Source organism: Pelobates fuscus, chromosome 4 (assembly GCF_036172605.1).
Source record: "Pelobates fuscus isolate aPelFus1 chromosome 4, aPelFus1.pri, whole genome shotgun sequence".
NCBI lineage: Eukaryota > Metazoa > Chordata > Amphibia > Anura > Pelobatidae > Pelobates > Pelobates fuscus.
In genome coordinates, this window is record NC_086320.1 from 178,074,149 (window position 1) to 178,089,450 (window position 15,302).

Sequence of the window (15,302 nt, forward strand, 5' to 3'; positions counted from 1 at the left end):
GGGTATGGCAAAGAGCTACTGATTAGCATTACATCAATATCCGTTATAAAACCAGAAAAAGGTGGGCATGGATGGTGAACTGATTTGGTGGCGCAATGGGCCACTTGACTGGTTTTGCCCCCCAGGCCTAAGGCTGCCAGCCCTCCCCTGAAGGTATATATTGACAAAGAAGGCAGCTTTAGTAAATGTCTATTGCACTGTCATGCTTAGAAATTCAAAATGACTGATAGTACTTTCATTTTGGACAAAATGCTACCTCGTTAAATCACAGATCCTGTAATATGGTTTATGATTGTCTGAGCAGGAAGCCTTGAGGCTGCAAGAATCAAATCCTCATAGGCTCTTTTGAAGACACTGACACCCCACAGTTTTAACTTGTTTAGAAGCAGGAAATTAAACACTGCGTGAGGAGAAACAGGAAATAACAGAGGTCCTTAATCTCCAGGAGAAGCAATAATGAATACCCTACAAACTGTTTATTTATTTTTTAATAATACTTGTACTACTGAAGATAAAGCCACTGTAGGCAAATGCTCCTTAATGTACAGTGGTTAAAATCTCCATTCTTTAATCATGAAAAATTAAAACAATTCAAAATGTCCACACACAGCAGTATGCCAAACACTTTCATTGTGTAACTGACAATTAATACACAAGTCTACACATTTCGTGCAGGTAGCACTTACTCGAGTCTCCATGCATAAGGTATGCGGCCCTACTCTGATATAACTACCACAATCCACACAGCTGCGTGTAGATGAAAAAAATGTATTGCCATTATGAAGCTCAATAAAATGTCTAGCCACCATCATAGTTTCAATGTTCTTTAGATATTCCCTCTCTTGTTTTTTTCAAGCACCGCAATGTTTTACCAATATATTGCACTTTGCAACCCATGTATGTGATCAAGTATATATTGCAGTTTAAGTATTCATTGATAGGGTAGATTTTAATATCACTAGTAGAAACAAAGAATGGACTCAGACATACATACCGACACACTTTATAGCAGGGGTGACCAAAAGGTAGATCCTCAGAGGTTGTAGAGCTACAACCATGATGCTTTGCGTGCCGTTAGAATGATTTAGAACAGGCTTACCCAAACTCCGGCTCTCCAGATATTGCTGAACTACAACTCCCATGATTCTATGAATGAAGAATCATGGGAGTTGTAGTTCAGCAACATCTAGAGGGCCGGAGTTTGGGGAAGCCTGATTTAGAATGACAAAGCATCATGGAACTGTAGTTTAAAAACATTGTGGGATCTGCCTTTTGGGCACCTCTGCTTTACAGGGATTATGCTCACACTTAAAGCGGCACGGTCATGTCGAACATACCTTTCTCCTATTGCTTCCTCTTCTCTTCCTCTCTCAGAATCTGTTCTTTTCTTCCCATCTGATCTAGTTTTCTTTAAAACATAAGACAAAGTAGGAACTAGTTTGTCTTATGTAATTTTCCTATGCTTGATCAAAAGAGGAACTTAAGTCTGCTTCATTTCCTGTGGTCAGTCATTTTCCCACAATACCCACCCTATTCTTGTTCTCGCGTTGCTTCATCTGCCATTTGAACATCCTGTCATATAGATAAGGCGTCAACGAATTCACAGAATTTCATCCTAACAGAATGTTGAAAATGTGTCCATTTGTGTTGGGACAAAATTTGTGCATTTTGTTCAGTTCAAAATTTGAACATGAATGAATGAAATCTTGATCCAGTCCATGCCACAGCTGCATCTTGCAGCCGCTTAGCAGATAGCTCCCTAATTTCCATGGTATCAGGGTATGAGCTATTTACTAAAAAGCTGAAAGACCGAATTTGGTCTTTCAGCCAACTTTACCAATATCAAGTAAAAATTACTCAGTATTAATAAATAAGCCTCCTACCCTTACTTGATTTATCGTGAGTAGGTGCATGTCTACTAAACAGAGAGCAGCCTCCACCCCACCCATCTGCACGTTACTCTTTCTTTGGTTTAAAACACTGGCATCTATTTTATTAACACTATAAAAACATTTCTTTAAAATGTATATTCACGTTATTTTGTCAAACATCTGTGCCATTTACCGGTTCACAAACATTTGCCATGTTGTTACTCCTTCATGAAGCAGTATTTATTTTGTATTATCTCTCTTGGATAAAATCAATCATCACTGAAGATGCAAGAGAATCAATAGAGAAATCTATTTTTACCCACACTATCTCTGAATCTGCTTGCCTTGCAAAAAGGCACAACAACAGTTAAAGAGGTGAATAAAAACAGGGTCTATCCGTAGACATCAGTGGGATGAAAGGTTTAAACCAGATGAAGAATATTCTATAAAAGAAAAAAAAAAAAAAAGGTGGAATGTCTTATCTTGTCTGACCAATCAATTAAGGTTGTAGGAATTTTCGTTTCAGTCTTTCCAACTTACTAGCATGAGACAATGTGACAGAATCTCTGGATACATCTAGAATACATTCACAAAAGTAAATAACTGATATGGATTTGACATCTGTATTAAGGAAGTAATAAGAAAAGATGCATAAAACAGTGCTTTTCAAACATAAGTCACATCCACCAGTACAAAGAGTTCAGTTCTTTATTAAACTAACTGGGGAACAGGCACGCAACGGCTGTTATCACTTTATGTGTTGGCAAAACGCATTGTGGTTTATTTTAAATATTTTATTGTCTTATTAAAGGTATATTGGCTACATTTATGCCAAATTGTACCATATACCTTTTTTTATTATCATTTTACTTCATCAACCTGGCTTCCTGTCTACAGTTTCAAAGAGGACCTCACTAAAGAATCCTAGGTGGCGATTATACAAGCTATACAAGTAAACAAGTAAGTATAAGACTTCATAGATTCTGTATTGGTTTTATACAGAGAACTCTACTGCTGCGATATCAGCTGAACATATTCATCAATATTCCATCTGAGGGGGATCAACATCACTGAATGTTAATCAAACCAGAGCTTTCACTGGCTCTACTAAATATAAGACCATAAAAATCTGCATATCACCCATCATTTTGCTGTAACATACTACACTGTTGGAGTTTTTTCTTCTCTGATCTTTTTATGTGGATACGGGACCAAAGTCTGATTCCTCAAATTCTAGATAATTGCTTATAGATTATATTGCCGCTTTATCAGTTGTACCTCAAAGTCTGGACGTTCATTTAAACTATTTTAAGATTTGTTACTATTTTTTACTATTTACACTTTGTAGAATATTGCATATTCTATGTTTCTATTGATTATTTATGGATGTCTGGATTGACATAAGTAACAGATGGTATCAATAAGTCACAAGGTTTTCTTGTATGAGAACTCTGGAATGTGGATTGGGGATATTGTCCTTAAATGGCTAGAGTTATACTCTGACGTCAGTATGGACACATCTATATAGTAACTTAACAAAGGGACACAAGGTCTCACTCTCTCTTGGCTCTTCTTCCTGCACAGCTATGTAACAATTTAACTCTCCCTTCAGGAGTCCACCATGTAACATCCTTTTTGACCTTGATCATGTAACATCCTTTTTGACCTTGATTACCTTTTTGTTCCTTTTTTAGGCAAAAAAAAAGCTGATGAATGTTTCGAATATTCGTGGTTCTTTATCCACTAAATTTTATTCCAGGTTTCTGAATATCAGATAGGAGGGGACTTAGCTCTGTCTTGTGTTATTAAAAACGATGCAATGATGGAAACAGCACAATAAGATTTAATCTGCTACGTGAGTAATCATTTATTTTAAATAAAAGACAAATCATTTATAACCCTCTCTCAAAATGGGCACTAACCTTCAAACCCTAATCAGATTTGATCCATGCACATGTAATGGTGTAAGGAGAGCCCCTGTCCCAACATACATTTGTTTACTTAGAACTACAGCTATTTGCACAACTCTCTGCATCAGTGAGCATACCGCACAGCTCAATGATACCACAGAGAATGACCAATGAATACCTCAAAAAGTGAAGGCCTTCACAAGTCCCCATTAGTTTTACAGATGCTCAAATACCCCTCATAATTTAATATAGAGGTGATGTTGTGATTGTTTGCATGCTGAAGGCATTAAGATGATGCATGGTCATCACAAGCAAAACAAAGAAAAACTAATGAAGTCATTTAGTAAGATAAAATAAATAGTTTGAAGATTTCTCTAAAAAAAAAAAAAAACCTGCACAGCTTATTCAGAATTGGATTTTCGTGAATACATCTCCTGTGTATTGTTGAACTATAAAATATGTCCAGCACTATGTGAGTGCCATGACTTGACGTAAACGCTAACTTCCTGGTCCCTGGATAAATTGCAAATCTTTAGCAGGAAATGACCCCCTTTCTCCATGGAGATTCCTTTTAAAAGCATCACACACCTGTAGGTATTCTAATTAAAGGTACAACATCATTTCTATATGTGTTTCTTTTAATCAAGCAGTTGTGGAATCTTTAAAAGAATGACACTAGTTCACCACTACAGACTATTTCCAAATACATTCTACCATGTTTATTTCTAGCAGCTGTTAATATATGCCTAAAGAAGACAAGCACCAGCCCATTCTCAATTTCCCTTCTAACTTTTTTTTGGTATGGGCACTAGGCAGGTAAACATTTATTTAATGCTTATATAAACATACAGCTCTGTCATGCCAGTTATTGTGAACCTAGATATATAGTGCCAGTACAGCATCAGTAAATGTGTCCCTTGAGGAAATTGATCCTAATGTCATCATTACATACCTCTCGAGCTTCTGAATTTGATCCAACAAAGTAGCTTTTTCATGTTTACATTTCCCAATCGTGTTCTCTAGTTCCTGCACTATGGCTGATTGCTGAAAATAACAAAATTAATATGACAAGTGCTTGTTAACATACTGGTTAAATAAAAAAAATAAAAAAATCCATTGCCTGCTTTGTAAGGGCATTAAAATAGTTTTAAAAAAATAAATACATACACATAGTAAATAAATAAAAAGCACAAAAAAAATAATTTTAAAAAAATCCACTGGTTCCCAAACCCCATACCTTTACTAAGGCCAAGTAAAAAACCTTATCCATGAACCATAGTTGTGATTGTGATGGGAAAAGTGCACAATATATGTTAAGCAAGTTACATTCAATAACTTGAGTGTATACTAGACTTCTACTAGCTTTATTTTGGTCTGTACTGCACTGCAATTCAGACATCAGTAGAATTTCTAAATTCCAAATGAACCAAATAAAATATGCCCTGGTCAAACACGTATGTTTTAAAAAGAAAGTAAGAAAGAAAGAAAGTAAAAAGGGGCAGGGACAACAAAAGGGGCAATCAAGTAAAAAGTGAGCTATAGAGGTTAAAAAAAAAAAAAAAAGAAGCTGTAGATTTTTTTTTATTATAAACTAATTATATAAATATATGAAAAAAAATAGTTTTTCGCTCTATTGGTTATTCTTTTTCACTTGATCTGTGAACTAAATGTAAGGGAAAAATCTATACACACATAATTCTACTAAATATGGGACATGTCAGGCTTTAATATAGAAAAAAAAGGCACATGGTTATGACAGTTGACAAGTGTACTATTTTTCTTTTTTAATAGAATTGAACAGAGATCTATAGCAGACATTAACCCCTTAAGACCGCAGCCAAATGTACAAGTTGTGATCCAAAAAAAAACGTAAACAAAACCTGGCATTTGCGCTATATGTCTGTCCAACCGTAATTCACCTCTTTCATATTAAATGCACCCCCCCTTATTATATATCATTTTATTCAGGGGAAACAGGGCTTTCATTTATCAAATATTTAGGTATGGAACATAATTTAATATGAAAAAAATATAAAAAAATGGGAGAAAATAAGAATTTTTTTAATTGTTTTAGTTCTACGTAACATTTTAACTGTGAATGTCAAAATACTGTTTGCTTTTACTGCAATACAATACACATATTTGTATTCAGCGATGTCTCACGTGTAAAACAGTACCCCCTACGTACAGGTTTTATGGTGTATTGGGAAGTTACAGGGTCAAATATAGCGTGTTACATATTTCAGATTTTTCACATTGAAATTCGCCAGATTGGTTACGTTGCCTTTGAGACCATATGGTAGCCCAGGAATAAGAATTACCCCCATGATGGCATACCATTTGCAAAAGTAGACAACCCAAGGTATTGCAAATCGAGTATGTCCAGTCTTTTATAGTAGCCACTTGGTCACAAACACTGGCCAAAGTTAGTGTTAATATTTGAAAATGCAAAAAATTCATTTGAACGCAAATTTTGGCCAGTGTTTGTGACTAAGTGGCTACTAAAAAAAACTGAACATACAATATTTGCAATACCCTGGGTTGTCTACTATTGCAAATGGTATGCCCTCATGGGGATAATTTTCATTCCTGGGCTACCATACGGTCTCAAAGGCAACCTGGCGAATTTTAATGTGAAAAAACTGAAATGCAAACCTTATATTTGACTCTGTAACTTTTGAAAACATCATAAAACCTGTACATGAGGGGTACTGTTGTACTCGGGAGACTTCGCTGAACACAAATATTAGTGTTTCAAAACAGTAAAACGTATCACAACAATTATATCGTCAGTGTAAGTGCCGTTTGTGTGTGAAAAATGCAAAAAATGTCACTGTCACTGACGATATCGTCGTTGTAATATATTTTACTGTTTTGAAACACTAATATTTGTGTTCAGCGAAGTCTTACGAGTAAAACAGTACCCCCCATGTACAGGTTTTATGGTGTCTTGGAAAGTTACAGGGTTAAATATAGTGCTAGAAAATTAAATTCCCTGAACTTTCAGCCTGGGTTGTCAGGCAGGTCCTGCAAATTGTAATTAATAAAATGACCTAATTATGTAAAATGATTACATAAATATATACCGTATATACTCGAGTATAAGCCGAGTTTTTCAGCCCATTTTTTGGGCTGAAAAACCCCAACTCGGCTTATACTCGAGTCAAGGTCTGTATTATGGCAATTTGCATTGCCATAATACAGACTGGGGGGAGAGGGGGGCTGGCAGAGCTGTACTTACCTGTTCTGCAGCTCCTGTCAGCTCTCTCCTCCTCTGCCGGTCCGTTCAGCACCTCGGTCAGCTCCCAGTGTAAGTCTCGCGAGAGCCGCGGCTCTCGCGAGATTTACACTGGGAGCTGACAGAAGAGCAGAACGGACGGCGCAGAGGAGGAGAGAGCTGACAGGAGCTGCAGAACAGGTAAGTACAGCTCTGCCAGCCCCCCTCTCCCCCCCACTGAACTGCCACTGGACCACCAGGGAAGGAGAGCCCCCCTCCCTGCCATATATCAAGCAGGGAGGGGGGCCGAAAAAAAATAAAATAAGAAGAAATAATAAAAAAATAATAAGAATAAAAAAAATAATAATAATAACAAAAAAAAGGGGGTATAAGGACCACTATGGGATTGGGGGGGGGGTATAAGGACCACTATGGGAGGGTGGGGGTGGGTTAAGGACCACTATGGGAGGGTGGGGGTGGGTTAAGGACCACTATGGGAGGGAGGGGGGTATAAGGACCACTATGGGAGGGAGGGGGGTATAAGGACCACTATGGGAGGGAGGGGGGGGGGATAAGGACCACTATGGGAGGGAGGGGGGGTATAAGGACCGCTATGGGAGGGAGGGGGGGGTAAGGACCACTATGGGAGGGAGGGGGGGATAAGGACCACTATGGGAGGGAGGGGGGGATAAGGACCACTATGGGAGGGAGGGGGGGATAAGGACCACTATGGGAGGGAGGGGGGGATAAGGACCACTATGGGAGGGAGGGGGTGGGATAAGGACCACTATGGGAGGGAGGGGGGGTATAAGGACCACTATGGGAGGGAGGGGGGGGATAAGGACCACTATGGGAGGGAGGGGGGGGATAAGGACCACTATGGGAGGGAGGGGGGGATAAGGACCACTATGGGAGGGAGGGGGGGATAAGGACCACTATGAGAGGGAGGGGGTGGGATAAGGACCACTATGGGAGGGGAGGGGGAAGTAAGGACCACTAGGGGAGGGGAGGGTAAGGACCACTAGGGGAGGGGTGAGTCAGGACCACTGGGGGGGGGGTGAAGGAACACGGGGGTGGGGAGGTAAGGACCACTGAGGGAGGAGGAGGGGAAGTCAGGACATATGGGGGGGGAGGGGGCGGCAAAAAATGTTTTGCCTACGGCGGCAAATATCCTTGCACCGGCCCTGCACACACTGCATTCACACACTGCATTCATGCACACACACACTGCATTCATACACACACACACTGCACTCATACACACACGCTGCACTCATACACACACGCTGCACTCATACACACACACATACGCACACACTGCATTCATTATACACACACTGTAAATAAATATTCAATTAATATATTTTTTTTAGGATCTAATTTTATTTAGAAATTTACCAGTAGCTGCTGCATTTCCCACCCTAGTCTTATACTCGAGTCAATAAGTTTTCCCAGTTTTTTGGGATAAAATTAGGGGCCTCGGCTTATATTCGGGTCGGCTTATACTCGAGTATATACGGTACGTAGAATTGTTATAGTTATATATATATATATATATGTGAATATATATATATATATATATATATATATATATATATATGTATATCATTTTTTTTTATTTTTTTTATTTATATATAGGTATATATATATATATATATATATATAGTGATATATACGTATACTTATGTATATAGAGATATATATTATTTCGTTCTACATGTATTTTGATATCAATATATATTAATTTTAAAATACAGTTAGAACGAAATTACGCATGTTTATATATTTATCTATTTATTATAATTTTTTTAATTTTATTTTTTAACGTATTTATATGTTTATTTTTTATTATATATAAATATATATATATAATGAAAATTATATATATATTTAATCAATATCATTGTACGTGTATTTTGATAATATATATATATAATTATGCATATATTAATATTAAAATACACGTAGACAGTGTATGTATATTTATGTGTATATATATATATATATATATATATATACTTAGATCAAATATATAATAAATATATAAATGATCTAAGTAAATATAATCTTATTTTTACACGGTTTTAACATTTTATTTTTATTTTTCAGACAGCAGGGGGAGTACCTGTCATTACAGGCACTCCCCCTGCTGGCATTGACATGGACGGCTATGCCGTCCATGTGATCGCGGGGTCCTCGCAAGGACTTCGCGATCACATGGCCATGGGGGGCCGAAGAGGACAGAGGGGGACTCCCTGGGCTCCTAGGGAAGTCCCCCATACCGCGATCGCCAGCGTGGGATCGCCGGCGACCAGGTAAGTACAAAAGATCGCAGGACGTTCTATGCCGTCCTGCGGCGTTTAGAGCCACCAAAATAAGGACGGCATAGAACGTCCTGCGGTCTTAAGGGGTTAATAGGACACTATAGTCACCAAAACAGCTTTACCTTAATTAAGTAGTTTTTGTGTATAGATCAGGCCCCTGCAGTTTATCTGCTCAAGTCTACCCCATCTAAGAGGTAAATCATTTTGTTTTTGGTTTTTGCAACCCTAGCTACACCTCCCCTGGCTGTGGCCCCTGGCTGTGGCTGACACAGCCTGCATGACAAAAAAAATTGTTCCATTTTCAATCAGCTGTAACTTATTTTAAAAGTTTGTATCTCTTGCAGTGTAAATTGAACTTTTAATACATAGAGAAGGCTTCTGCAAAGTCTTGTAAGCTATTAACAGAGCAGGAGATAAGAAATTCTAAATTAAACTGAATTTGCAACAAGGGATGTATCTACTTTAGATGACTTTACATGAAGTGTTTAGGAGTGCTGTGCAAGTTACATGCAGATAGGGGCATGTGATTTAACTCCTAAATGGCAGAGAATTGTAAGAAAAGTGAGGCTACAGGGGCATGATCTATACAGCAAAATGGTTTCATTAAGCCAACATTGTTTTGGTTACTATAGTGTCCATGTAAATGTTCTACGGGTAGTACAAGGTCCACCTCCAGACTGATAAACATGCAATCTAGGATTTTGCCTATATTAGCGTAAAACCTATGGCACAGCTCAATATGGTAGTAGCAACCGATTACAGGAGAACTATACACATTAAGTTAGAACGTTAAAAATCAATGTGTGCTTATACAGTTGCAAGAAAAAGTATGTGAACCCTTTGGAATGATATGGATTTCTGCACAAATTGGTCATAAAATGTGATCTGATCATCATCTAAGGCACAACAATAGACAATCACAGTCTGCTTAAACTAATAACACACAAAGAATGAAATGTTGCCATGCTTTTATTGAACACACCATGTAAACATTCACAGTGCAGGTGGAAAAAGTATGTGAACCCTTGGATTTAATAACTGGTTGAACCTCATTTGGCAGCAATAACTTCAACCAAACGTTTCCTGTAGTTGCAGTTCAGACGTGCACAACGGTCAGGAGTAATTCTTGACCATTCCTCTTTACAGAACGGTTTCAGTTCAGCAATATTCTTGGGATGTCTGGTGTGAATCGCTTTCTTGTGGTCATGCCACAGCATCTCAAACGTGTTGAGGTCAGGACTCTGACTGGGCCACTTCAGAAGGTGTATTTTCTTCTGTTTAAGCCAATCTGTTGTTGATTTACTTCTATGCTTTGGGTCATTCTCCTGTTGCAACACCTATTTTCTGTTGAGCTTCAGCTGGTAGACAAATGGCCTTAAGTTCTCCTGCAAAATGTCTTGATAAACTTGGGAATTCATTTTTCCTTCGATGATAGCAATCCGTCCAGACCCTGACGCAGCAAAGCAGCCCCAAACCATGATGCCCCCACCACCATATTTCACAGTTGGGATGAGGTTTTGATGTTGGTGTGCTGTGCCTCTTTTTCGCCACACATAGTGTTGTGTGTTTCTTCCAAACAACTCAACTTCGGTTTCATCTGTCCACAGAATATTTTGCCAGTACTGCTGTGGAACATCCAGGTGCTCTTGTGCAAACTGTAAACGTGCAGCAATGTTTTGTTTGGACAGCAGTGGCTTCCTCTGTGGTATCCTCCCAGGAAATCCATCCTTGTTTAGTGTTTTACGTATTGTAGATTTGCTAACAGGGATGTTAGCATTTGCCAGTGACTTTTGTAAGTCTTTAGCTGACACTCTACGATTCTTCTTCACCTCATTGAGCAGTCTGCGCTGTGCTCTTGCAGTCATCTTTACAGGACAGCCACTCCTAGGGAGAGTAGCAGCAGTGCTGAACTTTCTCCATTTATAGACAATTTGTACTACCGTGGACTGATGAACAGCAAGGCTTTTGGAGATACTTTTATAACCCTTTCCAGCTTTATGCAAGTCAACAATTCTTAATCGTAGGTCTTCTGAGAGCTCTTTTGTGCAAGGCATCATTCACATCAGGCAATGCTTCTTGTGAAAAGCAAACCCAGAACTGGTGTGTGTTTTTTATAGGGCAGGGCAGCTGTAACCAACACCTCCAATCTCATCTCATTGACTGGATTCCAGTTGGCTGACATCTCACTCCAATTAGCTCTTGGAGATGTCATTAGTCTAGGGGTTCACATACTTTTTCCACCTGCACTGTGAATGTTTACATGGTGTGTTCAATAAAAACATGGCAACATTTCATTCTTTGTGTGTTATTAGTTTAAGCAGACTGTGATTGTCTATTGTTGTGACTTAGATGATGATCAGATCACATTTTATGACCAATTTGTGCAGAAATCCATATCATTCCAAAGGGTTCACATACTTTTTCTTGCAACTGTATGTATGTGTGTATATATATATATATATATATATATATACACACACACACACACACACACGCGTTCTAACACACACTGTATATAACTAAATAAAACAATACAAGTAAAACAATGCAAGACCCTTCTCCAGGTAGAAACAGATCATACAATTCAATTATTTCACAATGCTTGGTCTCCATTTTGGTTATCTGATATAGGGTTTTACTTCAGAGTAACCCGACACTTTCTCCCTGGTTAAATTTTTTTAGTTGATAAACCATTCTACTCCATCAGCACCATGTACCCTTTTTCTAGACCTCCTTACCTCTATTTCTTGTAAATTTGCAGGCTTTTCAATACCCATTTCCATGGGCTCCAAGTCATCTTCGCTCACACCAACAGCAACATCTTCAGATAGCTTGGCTACTGCTTGGTGATTGCCATAGTCACGATATATTTGTAACAAGTCTGGGGGTTTTGGAATGTTCAGTCCTACATCATCCCATAGCTCGAAGTCCTGGGAAGGGAAGAATGGAAATCAGTTTTTTTTCTCTTCTCCCACACACCCCATTTTTTTTTTTAAGAAAGAATTTTACAGAGCATCTAAGCAAAGCAGTTAATTTACAAAACAAGTCCTTGGCTAAAAGTGCATTTTAAAAGCCAGTCTCACTGTGATCATGGAAACTGGGTTATTTATGTCACACAATAAAGACAAGTCAGAAATAGCTGTATGGAAGCCCTATAGGCATGCAAGCACTCGGACAGCTAGCCCAGTGATTGCAAACCTATTACTGACTGCCAATGCGAGGACCTAAAATAATTGATCGCCAAGATTGAGGTATGTACTGTGCATTACTAGAACCCTCAGCATTGATGCTCTCACATCATTCAACCAGTGAGTCAATCTACTAAACAGTTAACTGGTAGGGTTAGTTAGTGCTGGTTAGAGTTAAGAACAGTACCGTAGTTTGATACTGGACAGTTTGGTGACCACTCTCTACTCAACAGGTCAAGTCAACACACTAATTTCCTCTGCCTTCTACTCACAGTGCAGCCTGAACATGCAGAGTTGATATACTGGGTATAGAAGATTGAATACTTTCTGTCTTGGTACCACTCATCATAGCATGGGGCAAAAGTGCTGTGTGCATCCACCTGCTGGCTGTCACTGGGGCAAAACACCCCCTATTATTATGCTTCTGACCAGAAGTTTGTTGCCTAATCTTACTTGCATTAGAAGTCATGCAATACTGTTTACACTTATGGTTAAAGTTGTGAAATCCAAAGCCCTGTATAAATAATATTACATGAAAACACCTAAATAACACCTGGGAAGTCAAAGTAGTCTATAATCTTTTCATAGGAAGTAAGGCAAATACCTTGACATTTAGTCCTAATACAAGGTTTTCATTATTTACAAAGCATCAGTATGTTCCGCAGTACAGTAGGTGAACTAACAAACAAGCTTATATTCTAAGGGAAGTGGAATATAAGTCTGCAAAGAAAAGGGTAAAACAGATTTTATACATAAAAATTGTCAGTCGCTCATTTTACATTAAAATGAGAACATAACTTTTAGAGGATTCATTCGGAGGACAGTTAAAGAAACGAGTCGGTGCAGGTGAGGAGAAAGAGGGAGGGATAACCATTTAATACTGCTTTCTTGAAGAGGTGAATGCTTTTAAAGTAAGCTCTGGAATGGTGTAGCCCTTGAGTTTAACAAGTGACATTAAATATTTTAAGGAACAACAAACATAGCCATACAAAAAAAAAAAAAATGTATACACATTCATAATAAGTTATTAAGATTATTTGCTATAGATTCTAAATTTAATGTATCTGCAAATTAGATTACAATTAGACGTGTTCAAAATCCTATTATGAATGCTAGTAGTTTATAATTCTAACTATATAGAGGAAGGATTTGATCACAAGGCATGCCACAAAGGACTGAAACGATTTCTGTGCTGGCACAGCCATTATGGGCATTGCCAGTAATGTGCAGTCTGCCCACCTATTCTAATTTCATCCCTCCCATTGTTGGAAGATATGCATACAGCCAGAACACTCCAAGTACAGTTAGCAGTCACCACAAACGACACACAACTAACACACACTAGGACAAAGGGAAAGACACGGAGTAATTCATAAAACTCATAATTTTTGTAAAAAATCCAAATGGTAAACAAAGGCAATTGTTGTAATTATTGCAGACTTACAGATTTTTCCAGATCAGCAACGTTTGCATGAAATGTTACATTCAGTATAACCATGTATGTCAATTTGATTTCCTATCAAGTATGCTTTTATGTGTATTTTTACATAATAAAAGTTTGTAAATTAGGCTTAGGAGAGGCCTATTGTTAGCTGGAGTGTCACCCTCTCAGCAATGAAATAAATCTCTTTATAGACAAGCCTGCGTTGCCTGGTGTTGTGTCACAGGACTACATTTAGGAGTCTTTTTAATTTAGAGGAGTATGTCATATACTTATTTATTAGGAGTGTCATGTGTATATTTTACTCTTCGTAATGCTATAAGAACTGGCCACTAGATGGCACTATAACAAAAAGGACCACTACCATTTTAAATTTGTTCAGTATTTCTTTTCGGTCATCATGCATTAAGATTTATATAAAATATAAATAGACTAAAAGTATTTATAGAAGACACATCCATCGATAAATAAAGTTACATTATGACACAGACAAATGACTTGCAAAGCAGAATTGTCATTCACAAAATCTGATTCATTTAACAGAAAATGGGGTTGGGTGAGAGGAAGAAATTAAAAATATAAAATACCTGATCATCGTTTTCATCCGAAAAGGTGATTGCAGTCAGCTTGTTGTTATTTTTCAATAAATACTCATTCACAAGAAAATTGAGAGCTCTCTTTTCAACAGGTTTAATAGGCTCCTAAAAGAAAACACGGCAATAATTAAGCACTCAGCTTATCATCACAAATGTGTTTTATTTTTTGTTTTGCTTTATTAATGCTATGCAGTACTCCTAAGATGCTAGCACAAAGGACAGAAGTAATACTTCGTTATGGGGTTTAAGGCATAACAAGGGGGGCACTGGAAACTCACTAAACAGCATATATCAAAACAAAAACTTGAGATTTTATTTTCCACTGGGGTAATTATAATACAAATTATAATGCATCCAGAGCCAAGAATTGGAAACTATTCAAAAAGTCCAGCAACTTAATTGGAAACTAGAGGCACCCAGACAATCTGATTGAAGTGGTCTGGATGCAGTGTCCCAGTCCTCCTTAGTCCTGCAATGTAAAAAAAAGTTCTTGAGAAACTACAAGGTTTAAATTGCAATACTAAGACTGCCTCTAGTGGCAGTATTGCACTTCCTGGAGTTTCACAGAGTCTGACTGAAAAACGGCGTTGGTTGTCCTCACACTTTGCATGAGGACATCCAGCATTAGAGAAAACCCCATAGGAAAGAACTGAGGCAATGCTTGCCTTTAGGGGGAGGGCCTAATGTGCCGGGCAAGCAAGCGAATTGGATGGGTTCGGATGAAGCTGACCACGAGCCAGCATTAAGGGACCTTG

At 38.1% G+C, this 15,302-nt stretch overlaps 1 protein-coding gene across 3 annotated transcripts in view; it reads right to left on the reverse strand.

The window, feature by feature from the left end:
- Window positions 1–15,302, reverse strand: part of RELCH (RAB11 binding and LisH domain, coiled-coil and HEAT repeat containing) — a 143,722-nt gene that overhangs the window by 89,993 nt on the left and 38,427 nt on the right. For all 3 annotated transcript variants that reach the window (XM_063451821.1, XM_063451819.1, XM_063451818.1), the window contains 3 exons: window positions 14,539–14,652; window positions 12,061–12,252; window positions 4,734–4,825 (listed from right to left, as the gene is read on the reverse strand). In XM_063451821.1, the coding sequence (XP_063307891.1) occupies window positions 4,734–4,825; window positions 12,061–12,252; window positions 14,539–14,652 (398 nt within the window). The remainder of the gene's footprint in view (window positions 1–4,733; window positions 4,826–12,060; window positions 12,253–14,538; window positions 14,653–15,302) is intronic.